This window comes from Hippocampus bargibanti, linkage group LG18 (genome assembly GCF_051943395.1).
Source record: "Hippocampus bargibanti isolate YZ-2025 linkage group LG18, ASM5194339v1, whole genome shotgun sequence".
NCBI lineage: Eukaryota > Metazoa > Chordata > Actinopteri > Syngnathiformes > Syngnathidae > Hippocampus > Hippocampus bargibanti.
In genome coordinates, this window is record NC_142751.1 from 11,169,075 (window position 1) to 11,193,307 (window position 24,233).

General features: G+C 39.1%; 2 protein-coding genes and 1 long non-coding RNA gene across 6 annotated transcripts; 1 reads left to right on the top strand and 2 right to left on the bottom strand.

Moving 5' to 3' along the window:
- Nucleotides 1-303: 303 nt before the first annotated feature.
- On the bottom strand, nt 304-15,329 carry pde8b (phosphodiesterase 8B). 3 transcript variants are annotated; one of them, XM_089019682.1, is made up of 22 exons: nt 14,872-15,329; nt 12,598-12,657; nt 11,397-11,587; nt 10,640-10,699; nt 10,210-10,267; nt 10,045-10,133; nt 9,904-9,982; nt 9,652-9,792; nt 9,493-9,581; nt 9,340-9,394; nt 7,258-7,315; nt 6,794-6,843; nt 6,602-6,715; nt 6,320-6,484; nt 6,177-6,222; nt 5,688-5,817; nt 4,569-4,767; nt 3,050-3,267; nt 2,806-2,944; nt 2,545-2,712; nt 2,339-2,468; nt 304-941 (listed from the first exon to the last, which is right to left on the bottom strand). In XM_089019682.1, exons 1-22 carry the CDS (start codon nt 15,175-15,177, stop codon nt 832-834), a joined length of 2,655 nt encoding a protein of 884 aa, XP_088875808.1. In that variant the 5' UTR covers nt 15,178-15,329; the 3' UTR covers nt 304-831. The 3 variants fall into 3 exon arrangements, with proteins under 3 accessions (XP_088875808.1, XP_088875811.1, XP_088875809.1); XM_089019685.1 differs by having other exon boundaries at nt 6,602-6,678; nt 6,794-6,871; nt 12,598-12,654; nt 14,872-15,328; XM_089019683.1 differs by having other exon boundaries at nt 6,602-6,678; nt 6,794-6,871; nt 14,872-15,328.
- Nucleotides 15,330-16,317: 988 nt separating this feature from the next.
- Nucleotides 16,318-23,996, top strand: LOC148884616 (corticotropin-releasing hormone-binding protein-like). The gene is made up of 7 exons (XM_089019686.1): nt 16,318-18,939; nt 19,022-19,118; nt 20,226-20,383; nt 22,077-22,290; nt 22,434-22,582; nt 23,396-23,510; nt 23,603-23,996. Exons 1-7 carry the CDS (start codon nt 18,850-18,852, stop codon nt 23,755-23,757), a joined length of 978 nt encoding a protein of 325 aa, XP_088875812.1. The 5' UTR covers nt 16,318-18,849; the 3' UTR covers nt 23,758-23,996.
- Nucleotides 18,946-22,063, bottom strand: LOC148884617 (uncharacterized). Of its 2 annotated transcripts, none has more exons than XR_016118176.1 (3): nt 21,951-22,063; nt 20,221-20,373; nt 18,946-19,069 (listed from the first exon to the last, which is right to left on the bottom strand). It is a non-coding gene; the product is annotated as an uncharacterized LOC148884617 (long non-coding RNA). The 2 variants fall into 2 exon arrangements; XR_016118175.1 differs by lacking the exon at nt 21,951-22,063 and adding an exon at nt 21,355-21,666.
- Nucleotides 23,997-24,233: the final 237 nt, after the last annotated feature.

Sequence of the window (24,233 nt, forward strand, 5' to 3'; positions counted from 1 at the left end):
CAAAACTTGCAAATAATGAACGACCGTTATTTTTTCATGATTAAAATGTGGACTATGAGCCGTACATTCAATACAACCGTTGATATAATGTAAATACTGGACAAAAAATATTGTACGAGCAGGAAAAATAAACCTGCCGATCGCTATTTCCGGGTTGGGCGAACCTGGCCAAATTCATTGGCTGGGCCGGTTTTTAAGGACTCTCTTCATTGGTCAATTGGAGTCATGTGACATGAAGAAATCGTGTGTAATATCACCGTATCATATTTTTAAACAATTTGTTTTTTTTAATTGAAATTGATTTTAATCTGCCTTGCAGGTACAATGTAGACTCTACTCCACAGAGTTGTCTTACCTCAACAACAGCACAGAGTTCGTTAACTTGTTACATAACAGTTTTGTTCCTTATTATGATATATATACATGTAAACATTCCTAAGGCCATATGGTCACAAACTTTTGTCCTGGTATTTTCTTTTCAGATGGCTTTGTAAACATGAGAGTTAAATCACAAATTTTGGGTCAGAATGAATTAGCCTTCAACACTTTCATTCATGGAGCCTGTATGTACATAGTATATCCACTAAGTGGTGCTATTTAATTATACACAAATAGTAGGGATGTTTGATACTTTTTCTTTGGATCGCGTATTTTGCCTTCCTGGGGTTTTGATATACGTATAACATTTAATTTAAGACAAGGACAAAATATTGCTAAGATCCCACAAAGTTACATCCGTTTCTGCCGCACCTGCATGTGTGAGGTGTAACATTTTTTTTTAATCTCTCAAGCAATCTCTCCTTCATGCTACGGTTGTCACGACGTTGGCAGTCAAGATGCCAGTGGAGGACGAAGACTCTTGCATTTCATGTCATCCAGAGTCTTCCAGTATTTGTAGTTCTCCGACAGGTGCTCCATCAAACCCGTCAGGCTGGCGAATGCTGTTGAAACAACCGTAAAAATGTAAGCGGCGGCGGTCATCGTGGAAACGTGAGGTAAGAGAGAACCACAGATGAAAAATCCTACAATTTGTTTAAACTCTGCTGAAATGTGCTTCTGAGAAAATGTAATGAGAATCAAAAAAGATGCAGTGCTACGAGGAAAAAACATTTGGAGTGTCGATACAATAAACAAGCGATTGTGACAAGAACGACATTTATGAGTAAAACAGTGTAATGCGCTAATAAATTGGGATTTTACAAAGAAAATAAATCACAATTTCAGAATTAAACCGTCCTAAATATTTGAGAGTAAAATTCAGCTAATGTGAGTCATACGGGCATCATTTTCGGCATCACATCACCGTGATCATAAAACCCCTTAGCTGGAGCTTCCTCAGGTTGTCAGCCCTGCCCCCTTGGAGGTTTCTTTACATCCCCTCTGCGTAGACAAGGAATCTTTCCGTGACATCAGAGTCACACTGGACAGAAAACAAGCCATCTCTCGGGGAGAATCAAATTTGATTTGGAGTGGGAATGAGTGGCTGCTTCCCAGGCATACACACCCCTTATGTGTATGCGCTTCACAAACACATTTTTTTCCAACAGTATCTCATTCACTGCAATGCCCGAATTTATTCGAGAATTAAAATATCACGTAGAGCGCCATTCCCTAATTTGTTCGGGTTTGGTTTTTTGTTTTTTTTTCGTGCATGGGTGCAGATAAAGCTCTGGAAATGTTCTTTTTTTCTTATCCACAAGGGGGCAGCAGGGGGCAACCAATGTGTATGTATTGCATTGTATTATGGACAGTCACCCTCATTTCAAGCTCATATAACTCCAGACCCATATAATTTAGGAATTAACTAATTTTTCTTATGAAAAAAAGAGAGTATAGGGTTTCTAACACTGAATTGAATGTGTATTTAGTCCAAAAACTCAATATTCCGTGGGTCCTGGAATTCAATGACAATGACAAAAACCCTGGCACTGGAGTGGACATATTTTTGCACATGTCTGGCAATGAATGGTTTAAGCCAAATTAACATTTGAATGTTGTAAAAAAAGTATTTAAAATTACAGAGCATAAAAAGACAAAATGGGTACGGTTTAATGAATGAACACAAAATTAATTATTTAATCAATCTTTATTTTCATTGTAGTAGAACTGTTGTTTTCGGTGGAAATTGGACACACATTTATTTGTTTCTTGGAATTTTACATTTTCAGGAAAAAAGGAAGTTTATCATTCCATTACGACTTTTTTTCCATGAAACTACAACTTCAAATACATTTTTTGGCCGACTTTCATTCATAAAACCGTACTTAATTTTTCTTTGAATGCTCTGTTGTTTTTTTTTTTTCTTTCTACATTGCTCCCATTTCTGCAACATTCCTACCATCCCATGCGTCAAACATGTCAGTGATGAAATAATCGATGAAGGAGAGCTGTGACTTGGGCACGCTGCAGGTATTGCGGTCAAACACCGGCATCACCACGGGCAATCCCTGCCTCTTCTCTTCATCTGTCTGAAAGAACACACAGAGAGAAGAATAAAAGATCACCGTAATGAAAGCTCCAGGTTTACAAGACCGGAGATCTGACCTGAGCAAAGTATTCCTCGGAAATGCGCCCCGCCCATTCGATGCAGAGTTCCAGCGGCCTGCATGGGTTAGCCACATCGGCGCACTTGATTAGCATTCTCTTGATCAGCAGACGGTCCTCTGGAGAGTTCTTCATGTTTGCTTGACCATCGCAGTCACTGCTAATGCTCTGCGCATGACACCCAAACAATTTTCCCCATCATGTTAGCTGAGCAACTCAGGAGCAAAGTATTTTATTTTAAATGCTACGTTTCTTGCTCACACAGGTGTTGGTATCCTCGATGGCCACCATGGGCTTGTTGATGCTATTGACAAACTTGTTGACATGCTCAAAATGTCGTGTCATCTCCGTGGCCAGCACCATGTCAATGATGGCCTGTCGCAACGTTCGGAATTGGTTCCTGTTGGATTCACATCAGAAAAGTCACCGTAGGCTCAGCAAAGGGTAGAAAATGTGGAAGTATTGAGATAATCATGAGCAAAAACTGCTAGCTGAAGCAACTGACCGCTCAATGTTCTTGAAGATATTACTCTTGGCGTCGCGCATTGTGAGCTGAAAGGCGAGGGCAGCGTGGTGGCTCTCCAGCACCGCCGTATCATTGTACAGAACTGCCAACTCGCTACCGGCGTTACACAAGAACGAGTTGGTGCGGCCGGGGTGGTCTACATCATGCACAGTGGCCGCAATTAACGCCGCCACTTCGTCCAGCTGATCGAGACTGTTCTAAATGAAATACAGAAGATGCACAGTGACATCTGCATGTTGGTTTGACATTAACTCATTCACTGCCATTCACAAATTTATTCCAGAATTGAAAATATGACGGAGAGCGGCATTCCTGAATTAGTTCAGGTTTTATTTTTTGTTGCTTGGGTTCCGATAAAGCGCTGGCCAGACTTCTGGCAATGTTTTTTTTTTCCCTTCCACAAGGGGGTAGCATTTCCTTTTTTTCCATGTTAGCGCTTTGTTCCAACTTCAGCTGTTGTTAAAGCGCTATATAAACCAATATGAATGTATTGCATTGTGTTTTGGACATCCGCCCTCATTTCAAGCTCATTTAACTCCAGACCCATATAATTCAGGAAATAACTATTTTTTTCTAATGAAAGGAGAGAGTCCAAGGTTTCTTATGCTGCATTGAATGTTCATGTAGTCCTAAAACTTAATATTCTGTGGGTCCGGGAATTCAAGTGACAATGACAAAAACCCTGGCACTGGAGTGGACACATTTTGCACGTCTGGCAATGGATGAGTTAAAAAAGCAATGGTATACCAACGTTTCTAGAAAAATGTGAAAGAAAAGTCATGCCATAGCAATACCAGAACAAGTGGTAATGTCAAAATAACAGCATTTTCACATTAAAAAATGTATAAATAAAGATGTTCATTTTGTGGCAGGGGAGTCCCTCAAGCCTCAATGCTTGACCCCTTAAATGTTTTGCTTCAGTGAATAAACATATCTACATGGGGCGTTTCCCCATGAAGAAATAAAAATATTTTTGGTCTCACAATCGAGAAATTCCTAATTTACAACAGCAATGTTATGAAATGAAGAGAATAAAAAATATTAGCTATCTATTGGCTATCTATTAGCTAGCTAGTTTTCTATCTATTTGAGTTTCTTCCGGGTTGAATGAACACTGGTGCGTGTGGCTGCCACTGCTCACCCACAGAAAAACTGATCCTGTGACTGTAAAGTGACCTTGAGAGTTTTGAAAGGCGTTTATAAATGAAATGTATTATTATTATTATTATTATTATTATTATTATTATTATTATTATTATTATTATTATTATTATTATTATTAACATATAGGAGTTGTCATTAAGGCAGCCACTCTCTCTTTGATATGTTTCCATACACCAACAAAGCTGATTCATTTGATCAGCTCATCAACAAGCACTGAAGATGGCTGATAATGATTCTGGTCATTTGAATCTGGTGTGTTGTAGGACGGAGACATATGCAGGACAGCCGCCCTCAAGGACCAAATCTGGATACGTCTGATCTACATTTAACTAACCTTGACTCGCTCCTTGCGTAAGAAGTATGCAGCTGCGTGCAAGACGTCGGCAGCGTGCGTTGAGTTATGATAGGAGTTGGACGAATGGTAGCTGGCCTCAATCAGTTGCAGCCAAGAACGTAGCGACGTCTCTGTACAGTCAAGAAAGTCGCACACGCCAAAACTGGAGAAGATCTTCAGGCCCAGGAAAGTCAGTGGCCTTTGAGTCAGGCAAAAAAAATAGTTAGTTGTGTTTATCAAGCACTAAAAATTGTGAATATAACTGCATAATAAACCTTGCTTATCATACGTAATTAACTTCATGTTAACACATCTAGCATGGGCCAAATAATGTAAAGAAATGCAAGCTTTTAGAAATGTTTGGATATATATTTTTCAAAAACCACATTAGCCATATAAACCATATCAGCGCAGAGCACCGTGGCGTATGTAGAACTGTCACGGCTTGGAATTGAAGCGGATTCACATGGGACAGGAGATGTGAGACAATCTCTTTTCGTCAATGAATCATTCATTCATTTCTTTCATAACTTTGCTGCTGTGAAATGTAAATTTCTCCATTGCGAGACTAATAAAGGCAAATCCAATCCAATGCTACACCTTCGTGTTTGCTTTCAACATTTAGCTTGTAGCAGACGTGCACATTCCACCATGACGTCCCGGATCCATTGGTGAAAATGATGCTTTTATCTTCTCTTTCATCTAAAACTGCTTCATACAACAAAGAGGGTGCAGAAAAGTGCTTATGGTTCAATGACTGTCTGTGTCTTTAGTGTTGTCACATTAGTTATTTTTGTTGTTGTTTTGACTTCAAGATGGTGCCACAAGAGTGGCTGCCTTTACAGCAGCTCCTGTATTTTGTTTTTCTATTTCTTTCTTTTCTTTCCTCTTCCTTTCATAATTTTGCTGCTGTGAAATGTAAATTTCTCCACTGCAAGACTAATAAAGGCTAATCCAATCAAATACTGTTAAAAAAAATCATAGCTTTTAGAAATGTTTGGATATAGTGTGTATTTTTTTTTTTTTACAGAAACGACATAAACCATATAAACTCAGGATAAAGACAAAGGTCATTTGCATTCAAATTATATCTATTCAAAAGCACACACCGCAAACTACCTCTTATGCGTTGCCGCCTCCAAGTCCAGAATGTTGAACTCCCAGCATTCCTCATCGTTAAGCATCTCCGCAATAGACTGAGGGACGTCGCTCAGTGTGACCGGAATCGCTAGCTGGCTTTGGCTGATGTCTGGAAGGTATCATTGCCTCATCAAGACCCCTCCCACGCATGAAGTTAGATGATTAAATGTTAAAATAAAATAATAAGACAATAAAAGAAAACAAAGGAGACAAAAATAAATAATAAAATGAACACTATTTGCAAAAATGAAGACGACTACATGTATTTAATTTAAATTAAATAAATCATGAAAACAACATCATAACGAAAACAATGAAAATAAAACGTGGAAAATTAAGGCATGAAGCAAAGACATTTAAAAGTGTCCCTTTTATAGTGGAACATACATTTCATCACACTTAAACAACGTTCATTGGTTTGAGATGGTTAATTCATAACTGTCACCATTGCTTTTGAACCTCACTCACTTTTCGAGAAAACATACTCGTTGCCTGATAGCCGTCGCAGACCGTCCTGTGGAAATAAATAAAACAATTGCTAAGATAAAAATATCTTTGACCTATCAAGCACAATCAAAACATCTATCCTCTGTAGTTCTCGTGTGTCTTACACTCATAAGCCCGCCGACCAGGTCGTTTGTGTGCGGGTCGTCGTCCTTGGATGCCAGCTGAGGCGAATATAGCTCGGCAGACCTGAGGATCTCCAGAACGCGCTCCAAAGCCTCAGCCACCGTCAACGGGCTGTTCTCCTGGGCAGCATTGATGATATTGATCACCTGTTCAAATGGACACCATTTTTGTCAATGCCATCTTGATTATGGACCCTATTCCTAAAACAGCTAAAATGGAATATATGATTAAAATATATATATATAAAGGAATAATATAAAAACCTTGGTGATAGGAGCTTCAATGGTCATAGAGTGAATCCTGGCGACCGAGGAGTGTCTCCGGTTCGGTAAACCGGCAGCTGGTGACAGTTTCATAGGGATATTAACATTGTAAGACTAAAAAAAAGATATAAATAAGTAAAAATAAAATAAAAACGACAAACAGACAATGCTAAAATCATCAAACTACCTCACCGTCACTACTGCGTGAGCTGAGAGATCTCGTATCCACAGAGTCTTTCCTCCTATCGCGATGGAGTAGAGAGTGGCACTCTTAACATAACAAGGTGGAAGGCGGTAAAAACAAACAAACAAAAAAAATTACAAAAAACATCTATTTAAATAAGTCTGATTAACACATCATGATGATCCAGGGTTAAGGCTAACCCTCTGCTAACTGTGATCAAAATGGTGGAAATACTATTGGAAACATACTACAGTAGCTTCTTTGCTCCAGCGTTATAACAATAACAGTGGCTAAAACGCTGCTAACAGAGGACTTAGCATAGCATGAGCTAAAGCTTTGCCTTACTACACTCTACTGAGACTTAGAAATGTCAAATAAAATGTATTATCGGTGCTAACAGACCAAAACTAAAAAATTAACAAACAAGATCACATATTTCCCTGCTACTAGCAGCAAATACCACATTAATTACCTGAGTGACAATATTCAACACTGCATAGATCCTCCTTGTTATACTTGTGCAGCTGACACTGGAAAATTAAAAGAAAGAGTTCATTTTAAGATTTATTCCCTTTCTATTGATGAAATTATTTACTCTTGAGTACTCACAGTGACCGATTACAGAGTACCGAGAGCAACAGTACATTTTAAACACACAGACGATTGTGTACCTTTAATATCTGTTTCTTATTCTTTCTTTCTTTCTTTCACTAGGTTAAACCGCCACATGATAGCACAATCTACTGATGTGGACGACTCAGTCAGATTTATTTATTTAGTTTATTAACTAGTTAGCTAGTTAGCTTGTGAGTTAGTTAACTGGTTAGCTAATTAGCTTGTTGGTTAGTTGGTTGCTGGTTAGCTAGTTATCTAGTTTGTTCGTTATTAGGTTTATTTATGTATCTGTGTACCTATGTAGCTATTTTTGTGTTTATTTATTGATTTACTTACTTTGTTTATTTGTTTATCCATTCTTAAGTATTTTACTGAGAACAAACCCTTACCGAAATTTTCTGGATATTGTAAACATAGCAGTAAGCGGAATAACATGCACAGTTGCAGATATTCCAATGCGCTTCATTACAGTCAATGAAATCATACAAAAACAATGATCTCAATCAAGCATGATGTCGCCCCTGAAGCAAAAGGGAAAAACTTGAACAGAACATGTTTGAAGTGCCTAGTGCTTCCAAGCACACAGCCAACTAATGGGAATCCGGTTCATGTTCAGGGACTAATGAGTGATTCTACATGGAGAAACGTAGCATGCAATCAGATCAAATTTCAAAGAAGCATGTGGTCTTCTATTGTCTGACCAATTGTCAGCTCATATCGTATTATCACTATTTTTTATCAAGGTTTTGCTCACGGCACACAAATAACTCCATCGCGACGGAACGAATCGGATCAGCCGCTCGAGATTCTCAAATCCCAGCAAGCAGGATTCAGTGCCATTTGGCAGGCCAATGCAAAAGGCTGACTCACCTTTTGTACAAAAAAACGCTAAAGCCCCATTCGTAAAAATAGACATGAGGCCTGTCCAGGAGCCTTTACGGGCCGTATCCTGACGCTTAGCCGTAGCTTAGCATAATGTGATGTCATTGGAAATGGAGATTCGCTGAGCAAAGGGATGTGCTGGATTCATGAATCAACTCGTCCACGGATTGATGAGAAGGTTTCTTCAGCCGTCATCTGTACAAAAGTGAAGGTTTCGGACGTTTCGCCTCCTATCCAAGAGACTTCGTCAGCGAACTAAAGTCTGACTGGTCGTATCGGCCCCATTTATATATCCCTACAGCCACCTTTAAATTAGCTGATTTAAAGATTTTTTAGGGATATATAAATGGGGCCGATACGACCAGTGTTTTGGTTAAAAAATGGGTTGGCCACTTATGAATTTATGTCAATGTATCGACAAGTGTTTAGAAACTGAAGATATAACACCTACCACAAAGGGTAATTTTACTTCCATTTATTTTTTAACATGTTCTATTAACTCTTGAATACTCACAAATACTGAATACATTTTAAAACACAGTCGGTTGTGTACAAATACCTTAATTATTCCTGTGTTTCTTTCTGTCTGTCTGTCTGTCTGTCTGTCTTTCCTTCTTTCTTTCTTTCACTGTGTTAAACAATGTTAAAAAATGTTAAACTGCAACATGTTAGCACCATCTACTGGTGTGGATGACTCAGTCAGCTGTAGTAATAATAATAATAATACATTTCATTTATAAGCGCCTGTCAAAACTCAAGGACACTTTACAGTCACAGGATAGATGTATTTCTTTAGTTAGTTGGTTAGATAGTTAGCTATGTAGCCAGTTAGCTAGTTAGCAAGGTAAGTGTTTAGCATATTTGCTAGTTAGCTGGTTAGTTGGTTGGCTGGTTAGCTAGTTCGTTCGTTATTAGTTTTATTTCTGTATCTATTTGTTTATTTATTTGTTTATTTATTTATTTTTATTTATTCATTCTTAAGTATTGGTGGCTGGTATAATAGCCCCCACAGCAATTTAAATTCCTGCTATTTAGGTGTTTTTTTCCCAATACTTACTTGACCGTTGGTTTCTGCATGTGGTCTCTTGATGGCTACATAGTGTCGGATCTTCCTATCAAAAAAAAAAATAAAAATAAATAAACAATAGCAACAAGAAGAAAACCATCAACAATTTACATCTTCGTTGAAACATTTGATATCGGGACTCACCCTCCTTGGCCGACGACGGGTGTTATATTCACGTGTTGCGCTATACTGTCACCCGATTTCTTTCTGCCATAGTAAATCCCCTGCCATTCCTGTGGGTGATATAACGCACTGAAGTTCTAACGACTCTCAACAGGTGAGTTGGTTTAATCATGAACTCACTTTTCCTTTTTCAATGCAGGTGTTCATAGCATCCAAGAGGTCCGTCCTGTTTCTGTCGCTCTTTGGGAGCACGGTCAGCTCCTTGCCGATAAGTTCTCCCTTGTGGTAGCCCATCATGCGTTCAAAGGCGGGGTTCACATACTGTAATAAGATGGTTAAAACATTTGTGGTGGATCAGTATGACATTTTATTCCATCGTTTCGTCACTATAAATAAAGAAAAATACGCTTTTGGTAGTTTTCCCCCTCCTACCTGTATGACGTGGTCTTCACTGGAGATCTCCACGGCTTCTTGGCACTTTTCCAGAGCCGTGAAAGCCGAGTTACATGCCCTACCAACGTTAGACTCTGTAATTGCTTCACCAGTCATAAGCGTCGTAGAGTGTGAAGTTACCTCAGTTTGAAATGGCATCGCACTTCTCCGTACTCAAGTTGGACCAGTTCATTATAACACGCCGACACGCTGGTGTTCTCCACAAACCTCTACGAAAGTGCAAAGAGACGATTATAGTCTATGGTCATTAGGTTTGGAAAAAAAAAAAGTGAGGATGATATCTACTCGGCTGAATCCGGCACACAGCAGAGGAAGAACAGACGGTTCATCCTGGTCAGATGGCCTATAAAACGACATAAAGGATAATACAAGGTAGTTGAGAAGACTCAACACTGTACTATTTCTTGTTTATTGGAAATATTAAGTCGTTGAAGGAGGGAGGGAAAATATAAGAATAATCAAAAAAATTGATCTGAAGATACAATGCAATACAATACATGTTGATTTATATAGCGCTATAACAACAGATGAAGCTGTAACAAAGCGTTTAACAGGGACAACTATCATATACCGGAAATAAAGCAGTCACAAAGATAATAGAAAGCATCAGGGAGTAAAACTATGATCAAGTCTGAATCATGCTGAGTGAAATGCCAAATAGTACATTTTGCTTCAGAAAATAACTGTGAGAATGATCAAAATTGCATTGACTTACTTTTGTGGCACAACGGCGAGGATAACAGTGTTTTCAGAGTGCCTTCTAGCACGGATCATACTGCAAAACAATAGGCAAAGATAGAAAGTAAACAATGTTAGTCATGTCAATGAGTTCTGAGGACTCTGGCTACGCTATTTGCAATGTTGCCATATTTTTCAGGAATTCACCGTTAAAATTTGGTGGCAACCAGACAAAATCTCAAGAACAAGCTCATGTTTGAAGGAGAAATGAATCTCAAATGAGCACTTAACTCATTCACTGCCATTCACAAATTTGTTCGGAAATTGACAATATGACGAAGAGCGCCATTACAGAATTTGTTCGGGTTTTGTTTTTTTTGTTTGGGTGTCGATAAAGCACTGGTCATGGCCTCTGACAATGTACACAAGTGGGCAGAATACCTTTTTTCTTTCTCTTTATAGAAACCAACATATATTTAGTGCATTGTATTTTGGACAGCCGCCCTTATTTCAAGCTCATATAACTCCAGACCTGTATAATTTAGCAATTAACTCTTTTTTTTCCGATGAAAGAGGTTTCTAATGGTGTATTGAATCTTCATGTAGTCCTACAACTCAATATTCTGTGAGTCCCGGAATTCAAATGACAATGACAAAAACGCTGGAACTGGAGTGGACACATTTTCGCACGGCCAGCAGTGAATGAGTTAAAACCAAATAGCAGGCTTGATGATTTCAGACCTATTTTTTTTTTGCTCCAAAAAAATGTCATGACAATTGATCACGTCTCTCACCGGCATACAACCTCGGGTTCAAAGTAGCGTGAATGGCGGCCATCAATGACAACAATCTCGTGATGCTTGTCGAGGAAACATTCGAGTGCAGACTCGGGCGTCTGAGTGATGTTGCACCTGAAACCGGCGCGGTCACACGCCCACCACAATGCGTCACTCTGGCTGTCCTCCTTGGCGAACACAAGCAACACCTAAGACAGACAGTTTAGGTGGAAACAAAATTTTAGCATGAGACTGATGACGAATAGTTGTGTGTCTTTTTTGTTTTTCTGTGTATGTAGTTCAGAGCAATGATCCCTAACCTCGTATATCAGTATCGGTCCATGGATCGTTTGGGATCGGGACAAATAGATACAGAAGTTCCATTACTTCCGGTTTATTCATTTCGGAATGAGTTTTATTCATTTTGGAATTTGCAATGTTTTAAGTGTTTAAGTATTAAGACAATCTTCCTGCGTTCGAGCCTTTGTTCAAAAAGTCCGTGCGAACATCTTTGACACACATCTAAAAGGCCGGTGCCTGACAATATTGTCTGACATTAAACCAGTCGAGGGAAATAACGGTTGGGGGCCTTTGGTTTAGACAGGGTGAAAAAAAAAATCTACCGATAATAACAGAGAAAAAAAAAGGCTTAATAATGTCTCATATGAGAATACAGATGCTCCCCAATTTATGAACGAGATATGTTACGAACAGTCGTTTGTAAGGTGAATTTGTTCATAAGTTGCTATTTTTTATATGGAATATATGGTTAAAGCTTATATAAGTATGTTGAAGGTTTGTATAGGTAACCTGTATTGGTTTGTACTGAAAAATAAACATTTAATAAAATATATGCTATATAAAGATATGTACATGTACAATTGAAGAGACTACATATGAGACTACAAAAATGTTCATATGTACCTTTGTTCGTAACTCGAATGTTCGTAAGTAGGGGAGGGTTTGTAGTCACATATTCTCAAGGGGTGCAAAACGGTATAGAAGAAAAAAAAATAAGTCTGATAGTTCCAAGAAACAACATTGAACGAATAGATGTTTTCCAAATATTTCAGCAAATAAAGATTGATGTATGCATTTTAATGTTGATCACCCATATTCTTTTCTAAACAATCATTTTTTCCCCCATTTTTCTCATGTGTGGTTTTTTTGTGTTTTTTTTTACCCATGATTAAATAATTGTCAAAGTAATCAGTCTTACTTGAATGGGCTCCTGATTCACTCTCATGGGTCCCACACATTGTTCAGTAGAGGAAACCTGCTAAGAAAGAAGTAAAACGTTAGCAAAGCTATATTTGTAAAGGGTATCCGTATAACGTGCTGTATCGCACGTTATGGCCCCGCGTGTGCGTCATAGACGTTAACCACGCATGACAAAGCAATGGATGAGTATCAATCTCTCTAAATGCTGTGAAATACCAAATCGTCACATGCTGTTCTCGCTTTCCCAGCGTGTCAAAGTCAATCGCTGAGCGAGTATGCCTTCAAAATCACAGGATAAATGTTGGTAAAAAATATTGATTACCTGTAACATCCGACTTACAACCGAGTTCCTTTCCGACTAAACGGTCGTAAGTCGAAATACATTCACAATGCTGAATAGAGAGTCGTAGGCTAAATGACTGGCAAACTCCCCCCTCATGTGCCATCACATGGTCAATTGCTGTGTGAGAGTGAGATGCTCGCTAGCTGGCTAAAATTGTTGTACACGTCGCCGGCCTGCTAGGGAGTTGTGGTGCCAGGCGTAGATTTAAAATTGTAAAAATAGGGTCTGGAGGTCATGGTCTTAAGTACAGGTGGTCATAAGTCGAGCCGGTCATAAGTCGGATGTTACCTATATTTCAATTAGTTGAGTTAGAACAGGGAGATATGTAAAACATCCAAATTGTTTTTTTACACACACAAACACACAAAGCAAGTCACATTGAAAATATATTAGGGTTAGGGTTAAATGTAGCTACAAAACAAACATTGTTCACCAACTTGCGACGAATCTAATCTCTATCTGACTGACCTTCAGGCGTAAGTATCGGCATCAGCGCCTTCATGTGATTCACAAGCACACTGGCCAGAGGGGTAAACAAACCACTTGTGCACAAAAAAAAATGCAAATAACACTCCGACAAATACACACATGGGGGGCATGATCATTACCATGGAAGATTGTCACGGTTCTGTGGGGAAGAAAAAGGTTTCATGTGGTTGCAAATAGTCAATGGTATCATTGATCAATCCTCTGAAGCAACAGTTGATATGCCAAATCAACACACACATACTCGTGACATGGTGGTACATGCAGTTATTTAAACAAGTGTGTGTTCATCTGCTGCCACTTTTCACATGCTGATTTATTTCTGGGTTTGGTCGGTTCACATAGCGGACTTTTGCCCAGTTGGCCACTGATTAGAAGCAAAGCTCTAACTCGTACAGTCAGTGGCAGTTTCTGGCATGTGCAGTGGAATTTCACAGGGTAGCATTGCCCCAAAATGCCGAAATGTATCTCTATAACCAGACAAAAAACATATTTTACAAAGGATGGGATAACTTATTTTTTATGGATTTATAAAATAATACAATGGTAATTGGTGTATGAGAAATTCCTGACAGGGCTTTGTGTAAGCTAGTTACTCCCAAACTAACACAAAGACGCTATTTCAATTAAATAAGTTAAACGATGAGTTAGGAAAACATGTAAAATCGTGTAGAGGTTGGTATTATTTACTGACTAAATTAACTCTTCATTAATTAACTTTCATAACTTTGCTGCTGTGAAATGTAAATGTCTCCACTGCGAGACTAATAATGGTAAATCCAATCGAACTCATTCACTGCCATTCTCGAATTTATTTGGGAATTGAAAATATGACATTGAGCGCCATTCCAGAATTTGTTCGGGTTTAGTTATTTTCATGCTTGGGTGCCGATAAAGCGCTGGCCATGGACGATGGCAATGTTTTTTTTTTTTCATTTCCACAAGGAGGCAGCAATTCCCTTTTTTTCCATGTTAGCACTTTGCTCCAGCTTCAGCTGTTGTTAACGTGCTACATAAACCAATATGTACTGTATTGCATTGTATCTTGGACAGCCACCCACGTTTCAATCTCATATAACTCCAGACCCATATAATTTAGGAAATTACAACTTTTTTTCTGATGAAAGAAGAGAGTCTAAGGTTTCTAACGCTATATTGAATGTTTATGTCGTCCCGTAGCTCAATATTCTGTGGGTCCCATAATTCAAGTGACGATGACAAAAACCCTGGCATTGGAGTGGACACGTTATTGCACATCTGGCAGTGAATGAGTTATTTTTTTTTTAGTTTGAAAAAACATTCACGAGAATCCCATCGTATTTCAATTACACGTTGACCAAGTGCATTCATCATCAACGCAACTTCACATGTGACGTCACAATGCCGCGGTTCAAAAACAAACACAGAGGCCTCCTCACGTGTGCTCGGCCTCCTGGCGGTTACCTTGACGCCGGCGTCGCGGGTCTGCGTCTCGGCCTCGATGAGGACGTGGGCGCCCCCTCCGCCTCCACCTCCGCCCGTATCCCGGCGCTCTCGGCGAGAGTTGAAGCTCGAATGTCTGCTCTGGTAGGCGATGACAGACGGGATGGCATCGGCAACATCGGTCTTGATGAAGAGGCCATGCAGCGCGCCTCCGCCGCCCCCCTGCGAGATGGTGGTGGTGGTCTGGTGCGGCGAGTTGGACTCGTCCGAGTCTCGGCAGTAGATGACGCCGCTCTGCGAGACGTGGATGCTGGGTGCGCAACCCATAGCGAGTAACGGTCCTCCTCCGCCTCCCCAGCTAAGGCGCTAGAATCGATGTCATATTTGCTATCCGGCACGATGGCTCTGCTACGCAGTGAATGAATGGATCGGTACCTGACCGCATCACACCCGCCGCTGCTTCTGTAACGTGTTGAGCTGCATCTTTATATGACATTAGTTATTCCCCTCAATATCACACCCACTCACACTATGACATAACACCCTCCCCCGCCTTCCAATCTCTGCAAAATCAAAATTCATAACAATGGTATATTTTTATCACGTCTGCGGAATTTGCCAGTCTTTAAATAGAAAACATGAAAATAGGCATTGAAATAATATTGACAGTAACATGTGTCAAGGAAAATATCACAGCCGAGTCAGCAAACTTAATATAAGGCATTTTTCACAAGGAATTTTAAAGCGTACTTCCCATTATTGTTTGTTAGCTCTGCAGCTACAATTTGTCATTAAATATAAATTAAGTGAAAAGTTAACAGTATAAGTTTCATGAGCTATTGCGTTTTACTGTTTTGTGTTAGCATTACGTCGGTTGGCTTTACGGATGCATGTCACGAAAATATTAATCAAAACACTCAAACGAACTTTTGTTACCGTCCATCCATACACGATGCTAGTTCATTTAGCTCCCTCTTGTGGCCACTTAATGTATACAAACTATGATAAACGCTGCTTCATTTGCAAATTTGAAAGAAAAGTTCGGCTCAAAATTATACGAGTGTGGCAAGCAGTGTCTGTTGGGGAAAAAGTACGACTCGATTTTATATCAGAAAGCCTTTAATGCAATGTTGTTTTAATTTAACTGCTTTATCCAAAATAAAAAATGATTTTATACTATATATTTGCATACATTTTTTATTAAATGCTCTTGTTTTAGGACAATTAAGTAGGCTTCACACACATTAAAATCAGATTTGTTTTTCTCAAATTTAACCTCTTTAAAATTGCATTTTCTGTGTAGTTCTCTCGTTTCTATTTATAATTGTATTTTATTTATTATAGTACCTATGCTTGTCTGTGACTGTAAAGTGTCATTGGGAGCTTTGAAAGGCACTTAAAATGTAATGTATTATTATTATAATTATCAATTATCAACATAAACTCTCACTTTTAACAAAAAGTCTGCCCAACCCTGACAGGCATATCCACAAGATGATTGAATGTGTTGTCTTGTAGGAGGACACACACAAAATATTGTGGCAATGACCATTTTATATTAGTTAGTGGTGTGAGTGTGGATTACTTCCGGGTTGAGTGAACGCTGGCCCGTCTGTCTGCCGCTGCTCACACGCAGAAAAAAAAAATACCCTGTGATTGTAAAACTGTAAATGTCATTGAGCATTATAAAAGTCACTTATAAATACAATGTATTATTATGAACACAAAACGTGCACGGAGGCAAAAGATGCTGAAGGCAGTCATGGTCTTCAACAGGAAGTAGCTGTTGAGCCTCTTCTGCTGGCAAGGTCGAATCGACTAGCTTAGCCCGTTATGACATAAGCCGGCCTTTGTTTCCCTAAATCTCAATTATGCACGGCTCAACTGAATCCTCCTTATGTGCGCGTGCACCCACATGCATGTACATGCACGCACATATACACACACGTTCCCTATATGATTGTCTGTCAGTGTTACCCAGCTTTTCCTGAACTATACACGTCCTTTACACGAAAACTATATCACAACGCACCACCAAACAAACTAAATCACGCAAAGAATATATACCGGTAGTTCTGTTTGAAGGTAGTGAATTCAACTTTAGTCATTTCACAACAAGTAGCCATTTTGCAAAGGTAACAATTCTTCTTAACAACTAATTCCCCAAATTTCAATGCAGTGTTTCGTTAACTACCGCCATCTAGTAGCCTGGGGTGCTTACGACAGCATTTATTCCATGCTTTTAAGCCACGCCCCCCCAGCAAATGGATGAATTAAAATGCTAATAAAACATTTCATTTGTAAGCGCCTTTCAAAACTCTCAAGGTCACTTTACAGTCACTGGATCAGCTTTTCTGTCGGTGAGCAGTGGCAGTCATAACTCAAATAAATAAAAAGCTAGCTATTAGATATCTAATAGATAGATAGATCGACAGCTAATAGATAGCTAATAGAAAGACAGCTAACAAGCTACCTAGCTAATAGATAGCTAGCCAGCTGGATAGATAGCTAACAGATAGACAGCCAGATAGCTAACAGATAGCCAGGTGACTAGCTAGCTAATAGATATCTAATAGGTAGCCAGCTGGACAGATAGCTAATAGATAGCCAGCCAGCTAGCTAGATAGCCAATAAATAGCCAGCTATTAGCTTGCTAGCTGGATAGATAGCTAATAGATAGCCAGATAACTAGCTAGATAGCCAGATAGCTAATAGATAGCCAGCTAACCAGCTAGCATATACTCTATTTGTCAGCTTACCTAAACATTTCTCTATTGGCCACCAAGCTCAAGTCATTGTTTGGGCAAAATATCATTTTTTAAGGCATCAAGATGGCACTGACATCAGTCGAGAAGCTGTGCTGGAGGCTAGTAAAGGCAGCTTGTGGAGGAAACTGAGTTTTTATTTGTCAGAAATGACAGGCAGGCATGTCAGAGATGGTGTCCACACGCTTGCTAAATTTAGCTCTTTAATTTCTATCATGCCCTGAAGGTGTGTAATTATTTTTGATGGAGGTATCCAGCTTGACGGGTGAGCTTATCTGAAACACACTTTGCCCTGTATGTGGCAGTTGACAGGAGCCAGCTGGGAGAAAAATCATCTTCTTTTTTTGGGTGTGTTTGAACGCTTATGGACTTCATGTCTGTTTTTTTTTGTTAAAAATTAAAAATCATAAAAGACAATGTAGTCATTCAAACACTATTTGTGAATATTCAAAGGTGGGCATTTTCCACATTTTCACTATCCACCATTTTGGAACCAACGTTTGCGACGGTCAATTTACACAGCCGACATCTGAGCCAAGAGGCTTTACGTTGCCGGCGGCGTATTGTCACCATCGCATCCACACAGAGATGGCGTGTAATCAATTTGATCGTCATCATCCAGGTGCAGAGTGAATGTCGTGTAAAATAGCCCGTAGGCTCTTTTGCTATGAACAGATGAGTGCCAATTAACAGACAGATTGTATTTTATTTTATTGAGCGCAAAAAATAGAATTGCAATGAATCGAACATTTGTTTTTCCCAAAGCGTCAAATACAACTTTGACTTTGTGTTGATGGACATGACGTACGTGTCAAAAACAAGTCCGACTGAATGTTATCAATGTCTACATAGTTTTGTACACATTGCATTGAAAGTACATTTCCAAACTGCAATGCTGAAGAAGCGCTATGGAGCTAAAATATGTGAAGCGAAATTCACGCAGCAAAACCCTTGCATTCAAGCAAACTATATCGATAGTATGGAAGCTCGAATTTCACTTTCTCATCATAAAATTGGTCCAAATATGTATATTTTTACTCAATTTCTTTGGATTTCTGTCACCCACCGGCAAGGTCTCCCCTCCCCTTACTCACTGTCCCCCATCCTTACCTTCGTCACATGTGCGCAATCACTTGGTAATGGAGCTTCGGGCGGCTGGCAGGTGGTCCTTTGCTGAACTTATAAAAGGTGGCGGCGGTCCCACGGAGTCTCCCAAGATGCAACGACGGTGACGATGATGATGGCAGAGCGCACTTTTCGGCAACGGGTCTTGTTCTTACTCTTGAGCTTATGCATCCTCAAGGGTGATTGCAGATTCATCGAGGTAGGACGGCCATCACTCTTCACTTTCCATCATCATCATCCTCCTCCTCCTCAAGCATCTTTCTTTGTCCTCTACCATGTAGGATAATGACGTCCTGAAGGATGAATTCTATTCTTTCTTCAACTCGGATCTGCGCAGGGAGAAGGCGGCGGAGCTGATTATGTACCGACGACAACTACGTGAGTTTTTCTCCAGTTTTAATGACTTCTGTTTGATTATTTTCGAAAACATCGAAGATGACTTGGTCGGAAACAGCTGTCGTGAATTTTTGCCCTCAGTTTAGAAAGATCTATGAATATTTATCATTAAAATTCAGGAGACTTTTGTCTTTGTTTATTAATTTATTTAGTTAATTATTTATATTTATTTACTTATTTGTATTTATTCATTTGTACTTTTTATTGTATTTATTTCGTACTTGTTCGTGTATTTATACATGCATTTATTCATTTATTTACTTACTTATATGTATGTACTTTTTATTTATTTTGTATGTGTTCATGTATTTATTTATGTTGTTTTTATGTATTTATGTATGTAGTCTTTATTTATTTGTTTGTTTTATATTTGTTCATGTATTTATATGTGTTTATGTGTATTTATTTATTTACTTACTTATATTTATTTATTTCATATTTGTTCGTGTATTAATACATGCATTTATTTATTTTACTTGTATTTATGCACTTTTTTTTATTTATGTATTTGTTTGTGTATTTATTTATTTTGTTTTTATTTATTTATTTAGTTGTTTATTTTATATTTGTTCATGTATTCATACGTGTATTTATTTATTTACTTATATTTATGTATTTTGTTTTTATTTTACGTACTTTTGATTTATTTATTTTGTATTTGTTCGTGTATTTATTTATTTATGTACTTTTAATTTTTTTATTTATCGCATATTTATTTATATGCTTTTTTTATTTTTTTATTTTGTACATATATTATATTTCTAGTTTTTAGACATCAAACACGATTCAGAGAAATGTCCATGTTTATTTTCAATGACATTTTAGATTGTATTTTTCACCAACGGTAGTTTGTCAATATGGAAGACAGTTTAGTATGGAAAATCTGGGCGAGGAGGCTAGGGAGAGAAAAATCTGGGCTACTCTTCTTAATCTGTTGCTTTTGATTGACTAAGGAAGTGAATTCTTTAATGTTGGAAATATCAAGTTAAGTCAACAGTAAAGTAATATACATGAATAGAAACATCTGTGTTTTTTCATATAGTGCTTCAGAAATTATATAAAGGCTTCAAAGAAACATATGTACCTCAGGTTGCATGGACATGATTGTGGTTGAGGGTCGCTTCACCTTTGTGGCCAAGTATCCCCAGCTCAGTTGCGCCGCCTTCTTCATGGCTGAGCCCAACGAGGTCATCAGCATCGAGTACGACGACGTCGACATCGACTGTCAGGCGGGAGACTTCATCACGGTAAGGTCATCGTCACCGTGAGGAAATTTGGATTTTAGTGCTGGGCGATGACATCCATGTAAAGTTTCAGAAATTATAAATCGGAAGATTTTCGTACTCGACACTCTGTGGTGCGTGTTAAAAAAATTGTGAGTGTTACTAAAGTGTAAATTAGAAGTAAATAAAACACAAAATGCTTTCATGTCCATGTGCAATCAATTAAATCATTTATTTCGTGCCATTTTGAGGCAACATTGGGGGGGAACTGTCTCACCCAAAAAAGAGGCACAAAATGGCGACCTCCGTTTCCACAGGCTGATAAATTCCTTTTATGGAGCTTGGACGCCCTCTTCTGGCGGCTTTTGGGTGCAACACCAGGTTTTCAGACCAAACAATACAGTAAAATACATTGATGTGATGGAAGACTGCTACAATGTGTCTTTTTTTTTCGGTCAGGGGCGTTCCTTTAGTGACGTCACGTACGGACTCGTCACCAACTCAAAAACAAGACTTCCTGAATATTCAGCGCGAGTCTTAAAACGTAAAATATAGCTATATGCGGTGGAATCTTATTAAAATACGCTCAGTAGAAGTCATTTGAAGCCATTTTACAAATTATGGACACAACTTGGATACAACGTCGGTTATCCTTTAACATGCATGCGATGACAATATAATAAGTAAAGTGAGGAGCACAAAAACAACAACAACAAAAATAACAAAACGCTTGCTAATGTTGCAATGGATTCAATAAAGGTTTATATCAGGGCTTGGGAACCATTTTGACTAAGAGCAAAATATTTAAAAATGTTTTTTAGTGAGAGCCACACACACACACGCACACACACACACGCACAAACACACACACACACACACACACACACACACACACACACACACACACACACACACACACACACACACACACACCTGTAATTTCAATTTAATGCCAGAATGTATTATTTTTAAAATAACTTTGTGATAATACTCACCAATAATGTGAATGGTTTTCCATTCCTCATGATTGGTATAAGTTCAGCCAAACTATCCGAATGAAAGTCAACTTGCCGGGTCAATACGCAAAGTTACAGCTAACTAGCCTTCAGACTGCTCATTAGCTTGCACGCTAGCTTTCTGCTGTCTCTCGCAAGAGGTATATCGATGCGAAAGTAGGTTGGGTTTTGTCAAATTGCCACTGATATTCGACCGTTTCGTCGATGATATTGTTTCATTGCAAATGAGAATCACGGCAGAACCTGTTCTCTCCACAAAGGCAAAACCTTCGGTCCATGCAACCAGAAGTGTGCAATGCTCGTCACCTTTTTTTACTCGTTCGATTACTCAAAAGGGGGCGTTTACCTGTCTCGACAATAAAAGGCCACCTGTGTCAGTATTATCCAATCAAAACTGCTTTTTTAAAATCAATGGCCACCTATCATCCAATCAAAATTGCTCTTTCACCAAAGTGTGGCCCAAACAGGAAATGCACAGAAAAAAGTGACAATATTTAGTTTTATCTGCGAACCAGATGCAATGATCAAAAGAGCCACATATAGCTCACGAGCAATAAAAATGCAAAAATGCTCACCTTGAAACAGCATGTAAAAACGCCGCCATTTTCCATTCATGTGACCTTCATTAAAATCAATATGTTTAGTGAGAGCTAGAAAAATATCACCCAAGTCATCCTCATGTTTCGCACATGCTCTTACAGGTATTTGATGGCTGGGTGATGAACGGCGAGAAGTTTCCCAGCTCGCAGGACCATCTATTGTCCCCGCGCGAGCGATACGTGGACTACTGCGATTCGTCCACTTCCACAAGGAAAATCGTGCGCTCTTCGCAGAACGTGGCCATGATCTTCTTCCGTGTTCACAACCCCGGCAGCAGCTTCACCGTCACGTTCAGGAAGCTCGCCATCCAATTTCGTAAGTAAACATACAGCCCAAGTAATTTTCATGCAGTCAGATTTTTTTAGGGACCAAAAAACTTTAATAAAACATCAAATTGTTAAAGTTAAGAGCACATCAAATGTCCTTAAACTATATGTGTCACATTTGCTTCGACGCAGCCTGCAATGTCATCTCACAGTCACCAGAAGGCACTTTCACCATGGTGAATCCACAGAAGCACAGGAACTGCAGCTTCTCCATCGTTTACCCGGTTGAGGTCGATATCTCGGAATTTTCATCCTTTGGACTCCACGGCAACTTCCCAAAGGTGAAGAAACACATCTTGAACGATGACCTCATCGCATACTATTATGTAACTAGCTAGCTGGATACCTAGCTCGCTATCTATTCTCTATTTAAATAGCTAGCTGGCTACCAATTTAGCTATATATTTGCTATCTTACTAGCTAGCTGGCTAGCTATCTATTTGCTATCTATTCGCTGTCTAACTAGCTAGCTGGCTACCTATCTAGCTATCTATTTGCTATCTATTCACTATATTACTAGCTAGCTAACTATCTATTAGTTATCTATTACCTAGCTAGCTAACTTTCTATCTATTTGAGTTATTCGGGGTTGAGTGAACGCTGGCGCGTGTGGCTGCCGCTGTTCACCCGCAGAAAAACTTATCCTGTGACTGGAAAGTGACCTTGAGAGTTTTGAAAGGCGCTTATAAATGAAATGTATTATTATTATTATTATAAGGTTGTGAAGGGTGCTGGAGCCTATTTCTGTTGTTTTCGGGTAGTATGCGGGTAACACCTTACACTCACTACAGACAATTTGGAGTATTCAAAATGACTGCCATACATTTTTTTTTTGATTGGAATGTGGGGGGGTAACCGGAGGACCCAGAGAAAATCCACACAGGGAGGCGTGACCAGGGACTAAACCCACATCCTCCGCACTGTGAAGTCGGCATGCTAACCACTCGACTACCGAGCTGCCATATTCAATTTTATGTAAATCAATAGATAAGTAGAGCGGAATTACAGTATCTGTCAAATTGAAACTACTCAAACTGTACTTTGACCCACGTGTAAGATTATTTTTTTTGGGACTAAAAACTCCCTTCCTCCAGTGGCCCACGTCGACTTGCGACTCAGAAGACATGCTCCAGCTCTTGGGGGGAAATGGTTTGGATACATCCAAGATGGTGCCCTTCATGGAGCTCTGCAGTTCCTCTACGAGGCCTAGTGAGTACTAGAGATACATGTCTGGTGTATTCAATTTTTCGCACACGACTTTTGTTTGAAAATAAAATAAAATCATCACCTTGTCCCTGCAGGCCACGTGAAGGTGGGCTGCGAAAACACAGTGTTGCGCATGGTTTCCAGCGGCCGCAATGTCAACAAGGTGTCCTTCAGCTACCACCTATTGGACAGCCAAGAGGTGCAGAGGCTGCGAGTCAACAACGTGGAGAATTTCTGCTTGTCCAACTGATCTCTCTCATTTCTATGTGCAAAAGACCAAACATGAACGGGAATATCAAAGAAGACAAAATGTGTGTGATATATTTTGTTCATTCCTCAATCCTCCAACATCTGTGCTGTTTCTTGCATAAAATCTTGAAATTCGAGTGTTGAACGGTGCTGAAGTGAAATTCTCGCCGGTGTAATACGCTATTGATAAAAACAATTGGCATTTCTATACATTTTTTTTGTAATAAAATTACAATGCATGGCAAAGCAATTGTTCATCTTCCTTCTTGTTGAAAGAACATATTAATGTTTCCACTTTACACATCCAATGAACTTAAGGCAACCGTTGCCATGGTGTTCGGGCCACAACAAAAGCTGCACTCAAAATGAGCACTTGCTCATTGAAAGATAAAATGTAGTTGAATGAAATTAAATTTGAATAATTCAAATAACTATATAAATATTTTCTGAATAATGTAGCTAGCTAGACAGAGGCAG

Bases quoted from the DNA above. Each gene is read 5' to 3' on its own strand.
- LOC148884616 (XM_089019686.1), top strand. From the start codon at position 18,850: ATGATGATGGCAGAGCGCACTTTTCGGCAACGGGTCTTGTTCTTACTC. The intron at 19,119-20,225 runs GTGAGTTTTTCT...TATGTACCTCAG, and splicing joins TATGTACCGACGACAACTAC to GTTGCATGGACATGATTGTG. The intron at 22,583-23,395 runs GTGAAGAAACAC...CCCTTCCTCCAG, and splicing joins TCCACGGCAACTTCCCAAAG to TGGCCCACGTCGACTTGCGA.
- pde8b (XM_089019682.1), bottom strand. From the start codon at position 15,177: ATGGGTTGCGCACCCAGCATCCACGTCTCGCAGAGCGGCGTCATCTAC. The intron at 7,316-9,339 runs GTAAGTATTGGG...TTAATTTTCCAG, and splicing joins ATGCAGAAACCAACGGTCAA to TGTCAGCTGCACAAGTATAA. The intron at 3,268-4,568 runs GTTAGTTAAATG...TATTTCATTTAG, and splicing joins TACGCAAGGAGCGAGTCAAG to AACAGTCTCGATCAGCTGGA.